At 52.7% G+C, this 6,173-nt stretch overlaps 1 protein-coding gene across 1 annotated transcript in view; it reads left to right on the top strand.

Annotated features, from left to right (window-relative positions):
• TNR (tenascin R) overlaps positions 1-6,173 on the top strand; it is a 35,471-nt gene that overhangs the window by 13,330 nt on the left and 15,968 nt on the right. The window contains exons 8-12 of the mRNA XM_017737439.1: positions 1-157; positions 1,862-2,047; positions 4,744-4,833; positions 4,946-5,209; positions 5,858-6,127. Coding sequence (XP_017592928.1) covers positions 1-157; positions 1,862-2,047; positions 4,744-4,833; positions 4,946-5,209; positions 5,858-6,127 — 967 coding nt within the window. The remainder of the gene's footprint in view (positions 158-1,861; positions 2,048-4,743; positions 4,834-4,945; positions 5,210-5,857; positions 6,128-6,173) is intronic.

Raw genomic sequence — 6,173 nt, 5'->3', positions numbered from 1 at the left:
GCAGACGGGGAGGGCGGGAGGACCACATTCCTCCTGCAGCCCCCCCTCAGCCAGTACTCCCTGCAGGCCCTGCGCCCCGGCGCCCGCTACCACCTCGCCGTCAGCGCCCTCCGGGGTGCCAACGAGAGCCGGCCGGCCTTTGCCCAGTTCACCACAGGTAGCTAGCTGGCCTTGCTGGGAGATCTGGTGTGAATTTTTGAGCCTCTGGAAAGCACGGGCAGGCGGCTCGCTGCCATCTGCAGATGCGCTGTCCTGCAACGAGGACGTATCCGGAGAAAAACTGAGGGGTTTGTGCGTCTGGGGTTTCGTGATACCTGTTTTTCCCCTGGCACAAGTGAGCTGGGGTTTAATGTGGTGTGCTAGGAGGAAGGAGGGGAATGAAAACACAGTGGGTTAAGATGCCGGTATGAATGGAGACTCCTGAATGCAGGTGCCTTGCATACTATCACAGAGCGAGGCAGAGCAAATGATTCAGCTCACCCTAAAATACACACCCTAAAACTGCCCTCTGCCCCCCCACTGCTAGTGCCTACTCTTCTGTTTAGCCACTAAACCTCCAGTGCAAAAGGTCCTCTTTCTGCCCTGTGCCCCACAGAGGTGCTCTAATGGGCCTCAGGGCAGGCCAGGTGATCCCAGATGCCAGTGACAAGGCATGGATGGGCTCAACCCCCCATATTTAGACGATAAAACCCCAAGCCAACCCCATCTTGGCCCTGTCTTGCTGCAGCCTGGGACACACATCCCCCCCAGCTCCAGTGCCCGTTCAGACCCACAGCTTAGAACTCCAAAATTCGGCAGTTTACATCCTTAAGAGCACCCATAGCACAACGCACCACTCTGGAAAGCACCAAAACGCTCAGCACAGTCTGAATTCAAGGTGACACTCGCTCCCACTCAGCATCAAGAGCCAAAGCAGGTGCCTTGACCAAGGAATCAGCAGCCAAGCAGCTGAAACCAGCACAGCCAGAAACATGATGGTTATCTTATTTTATATCTTTTCCCTGAACACCCTAACTGGTCGGTAAAACTTTTAATTAATGTTAAGCCTGCAGATAGCTAATGGGTTTAATTTACTGTGCCATAAAGGAGGAGTCAGAGCGTGTATTTCCGTGCTGGTTTATGGCATATAAATTGTCCTGTACATTACTGGTGGATATGAGGCTCCTGCTATAATAACTGTGGTACGTGAACTGTGTGTGTACGTATCTCTATAGATAAATACTTCGGACGAGATGCTTGCCCCAACTGATTTGCTGCGTTGGCCTTCCTCGCTTTATTTCTAAAAGGCAACATAAAAAACACCCCCCAGACTTGAATCCATCACCACTGCCCACCGTCCGCTGGTGCCCAGCCCCAACCCCTTGCTCACCAGAGGCGTTTATTGTGCAAACCAGAGCAGATTCAGAACACAGCCTCAGCAGCACCAATAAAGAAACCCTTTGGACAATGTCTGAGTGTGAACGAGCCTGTAAAGATGCTCAGGGTTTTCTTCTAAGAGCAGTTCAGGCCAATGCATGGCTACTATAGAACCCTTTTTCTCTTACTCACAGTGCCTCGGGTTTTTTTGCTCTAATATGGGGGAAAAGAGTATTCTTTTTGAAAGAACATGGGATTAGCTGCCAAACCAACCTGCTGAGGATGCTGCGAATGCCCCAGCATTTGCGTCACTCTTCTGGGTGACATCTCCCAGTCTGTGCTGAGCAGGAGGTGAGAGAAAATGTGCCAGCCCTTCGTGCCAGGCCGTCCCCTGGGGAGGAGGGTCCGCGTGCGGGACCTCGCGGCTGTCCCACCCAGGTGCCACCCGTGGGTGAGGGTGCGTTCCCAGCGGTGAGACGGTGCCTCTCTCCCTTGTGTTGCGCAGAGATCGATGCTCCCAAGAACCTGCGGGTGGGCTCGCGGAGCCCCGGCAGCCTCGAGCTCTCTTGGGACAACAGCGAGGCCGAGGCACACAGCTACAGGGTGGTCTACAGCACCCTGGCCGGGGAGCACTACCACGAGGTCCTGGTGCCGCGCCACACCGGCCCCACCACCCGGGCCACCCTCGCAGGTATGCATGCACCCATGCGCTCTTCCTCCCCCCTCGTCCTCCTCCTCTCAAGCAGGCAGGGCAATGGAGAGCCCAAATCAGCACCAATACTCAGTTGCCCTTATGCTGGCACGCGTTTGAGGTTGTTTTGGGGTTTGCTGTTTACCGGAGAGAAGGTTTTCCTTGGGATACAGCCCATTTTCCCCATTACACCTCCGAGTAATGCAAGGATCTGTCCAGGTGGCATATAGAGCTGGCAAGGAGCAAAGTGAGGAATGGGAAGAAGCCTGTTTAGGCTGATCTACAGCAAAATATTATTTCACCCTTCTCTTTTTTGCTTGTTTGGAAAGAGCTTGTTTGGTGATGATGCCCCGTGGGCAGTGATGGGGAGCCAGGCTGGCTGAGTTTTTTGCCTTTTTCCAAACTGGGCTCAAAGCAGACCCAAATCTAGAGATACTATTTTTGAGCAAGTCCTTTAAGTGGTACATTTTTCAGGCCAGCAGAGGGGCTGCAAACACCACCCACCTCCCACTGCCAGGAAAGCCCCAAACACCTTACGCAGCAGCACAATAAAGCACCATGTGAGATGTGGTTTCCTTGTTTTTTGACTAGAACTGCTTGCCTTACGGATTTGCTGCTCCGGTGGCATATTTTGAGCAGAGAAAAGACTTAATTATATGCAAAAATGTTCTCTCATTCATCTTGAAGCTCTTCAGTATGGCAGGACACCAGGTTCTTCCATGTCTGCCTTCCTAGGACCTTCAAGGGCTCAGGAATCTGCCGTATGGAGTTATAGGAGAAAGTTCAGTGGGAAAGTCAGAAGTTAAGTTACAGGCACAGCAGCAGTCATGAGAAAGGCTGGAGGGCAGCAAGGCAATCAGAGCAGTTACCTTGAAAAGTGCCGAATGCAGAAAGAAGGAAAACATTAGGGCTGGTTTCTTCTGTATTCGTGATGAGGATGCGTGTGGAGAAGCAGGATGAGATCACAGTGCTGGACTCCTGCTAGCTTTCCTTTACGACATTTATTGGCTTTCTAGGTGAGAAGAAGCATTAAAAATGGGCCAAATCCCCCTCCTTGGGCAGAGGTACTACACTACCCCAGTGACACACACTGTGATGATAATATCCATGGCTTGACTTGAGCTTGCCTTGGAGTATGTGGCAGCCTAAAGTCTCTTGTTTTTCTCAATAAAACTAAAAAAAGCTGCCAAGGCTCTGCCAGACTCAGGCAAGGCTGCAAGAAACCCCACCAGAGCAAGCTGCAGAGATGCAGATTCTTAAGTCAGCTGTAGAGAGTGATTTTTATATAGTGCCTCCACCAAGTGCATTGCTTCCAGTCCCCAGGGTGCTATGTAACAAACAAACCAATTAAAAAAAATCTAGTCATAGCAGAAAATAACCAAAAAACCCATTCTGCTAGCCAAAAAAAAAAAAGCTACAATAGTCATAGTGTGGACAGCACATGAGCCTCTCCCATAGCTCCATTACAGACAGAGTAGCCACGTCCTCCAGTCTTGCTGGATGTGGTGCAAAACCCATTGGGGTTTTTTTCCAGCCACGCAGGGCCTGGTGGGATCCATGCTTTGAAAGCAACCAGCAATTCTTTCAGCCAGTCTCATCTACCTGCAGTGAGGTATGGTACTGAGCAGGGTTTATCAAAGATTTAAGCTTAAAAGCACAGCAAGCCTGGCCCTAGCCATAGTCTCTCTCAAAAATCAGCATTTGCACAGAAATTACCATAATTTTGCTCTTCCCAAAAGATCTGGGAGAGAAAAGGTTTATGTCCTCCTGCTCATTTCTTCCTTCTCCTTCCCTTCTGCCAGGCTCTTCTTTCCAGAATGCTTTTGACACTTAACTGAGCAGGGCCAAGGGGGTCCATCTTCTCCCCATCATCCCTACCAAGAATGGACTGTAGCAAGAGAAGAGCAGGGAAGGAGAGCATCCCTCTCTCCTGACCTCCTGGGAAAGGTTTTGGTGGCTCCAGGGGATGCTGCCCCTGGGCAAGGAATGGTGAGGCTGAGCTGGAGAGTTTATGGCTTTTTCTAACTTTGTGGGAAAGATCATGAAGCACAGGGAAGAGGGGAATAAAGCCACCAGCAGCCAAGCAGAAGCGACAGGCAGAGGCAAGAGATACCCCATGGAGATAAAGCAGTGCAAGAGGAAAGGAGCTGGATGAGCTCAATTCCCAAGTTCTTTGAGAGAGGCACCTCAGGATATGTCCACCCCAAGGAAGAGGGCTTGATTCGGCTCCCAGAAAGACTGCACCTTTCCCAATTCATGTGCATTTCATTTATTCTGCATAGTTTATTTCCTTCCAAGACACCAGCCCTGTGACAATATTTGATGTTGCATCACTTTGGAAGAAAATATAGCTATTTTATCATTCTCATCTCAGCTCACACACACAAGAGCTTCTGTCTCACTGCCAGCAATTACAGCAGACCTCAGCAACAACTTTTAAAAATGGCTCGTTTCTGAGCTAAAATAATCCAAATTCCCTATCCAAAGGCAACCACAGGGCTTTTTTAAAAGGCTCAGCTCTTCTGCAATGTGCAGAGGAACTGACTGACCTGTGGGAGAGCTGCTAGCCCCAGGGATGCTCTGGAGGGTCCTCCCCTGTCCCCACCTGTGGGAGGTGGAAGAAGGGGGCGCACCCTGAGGTCACCCTGCCAGGTGCTGCTCTCAAACCCCTTCATGTTCTTTGCACTCCCTGGTAGATCTGGTGCCAGGAACAGAGTATGGCATCGGGATTTCAGCCGTGATGGACAGCCAGCAGAGTGTGCCAGCGACCATGAATGCTAGGACTGGTGAGTTTGGCCCCACTGCCTGCTCGAAGCACAGCTGGCTCCTATGGCTCAGATGCCCCCATAGGACAGTCTGTGCATGGGGACAAAGCTCTGCACCAACCCTCTCCTGCAGAGCTTGACAGCCCCCGGGACCTCCTGGTGACAGCCTCCACTGAGACGTCCATCTCACTGGCTTGGACCAAAGCCATGGGTCCCATCGACCACTACCGCATCACCTTCACCCCCGCCTCAGGAATGGCCTCCGAAGTGACCGTGTCCCGGGAGGAGTCGCAGCTCACCCTCTCGGAGCTGGAGCCTGGGACAGAGTACACCATCTCCATCATCGCTGAGAGGGGACGGCAGCAGAGCCTGGAGGCCACCGTGGACGCCTTCACAGGTAGAGAAAGACAAGCTGGGATGGGGACAGGGGCACAGACCTTGTTGGCTCCTCTGCTAGCCCGCTGCATCCCTGGCACCAAAACCCTTGAGGTGGTGATGGGGATGAGAGCTGGGGTCTGTGTGTCCACACAGGAGCGGGTCTGTTGACCTCCAAAGGAGGATGGCTCTACCAGTGTGGTGGCACAACCCCTTTGGCCAGCAGCACTGAACACGCTTTGCTGGAGGTTCCCAAAAGGACAAGACAGGATCAGGGGGAAACAGACAGCCCTCTGCTGTCCTCTGTGGTCAGGGTGGCCTGTGTGTCCATAAGAAGAGGAATTGAAGCCTTGGGGGACCTCACAAGGACCTCTGGCTGAAAAGTCTGCAGTCATGAAGTGCAGACAGCACATACTATCTGAGGTGGGACAGTTCCATCACCCACCATGCAGGTCTGGGATGGAGGATGTTTACAGGTGGAGCTGAGAGAAGCACCACTTTTCCCCTCCTGGTTCTGCCTCTTGATCCCAGCAGAGTTTCAGATCAATGGAGAGCCCAGATCTTCAGCTTTGCCACCTCTTTTAAGTATTTCCCATTCAAGCCCTGGGGAAAACGTGGAGGTGAGGATCTGCAGACGGTTGGGGTTGCATCTCTCCTCTCCATCTTCCAGGTGTTCGGCCCATCTCACAGCTGCACTTCTCCCAGCTGACATCCTCCAGTGTGAACGTCACATGGAGTGACCCATCCCCACCAGCAGACCGCCTCATCCTCACCTACAGTCCCCGGGACGAGGAGGAGGCGGCACAGCAGGTCACACTGGATGGCACCCACAGGCACACCACCCTGACGGGCTTGCAGCCATCCACCGAGTACCTGGTGTCACTGGTGGCCGTGCACGGCACCATCAGCTCCGAGCCTGTCGTGGGCTCCATCACAACAGGTACCACGGGACACCCCCCGCCAGGCACGGGACAGCACCAGGGAGG

Source organism: Corvus brachyrhynchos, unplaced genomic scaffold (genome assembly GCF_000691975.1).
Source record: "Corvus brachyrhynchos isolate BGI_N302 unplaced genomic scaffold, ASM69197v1 scaffold466, whole genome shotgun sequence".
NCBI classification, from domain to species: domain Eukaryota; kingdom Metazoa; phylum Chordata; class Aves; order Passeriformes; family Corvidae; genus Corvus; species Corvus brachyrhynchos.
This window is presented reverse-complemented; position numbering and strand designations above follow the sequence as displayed.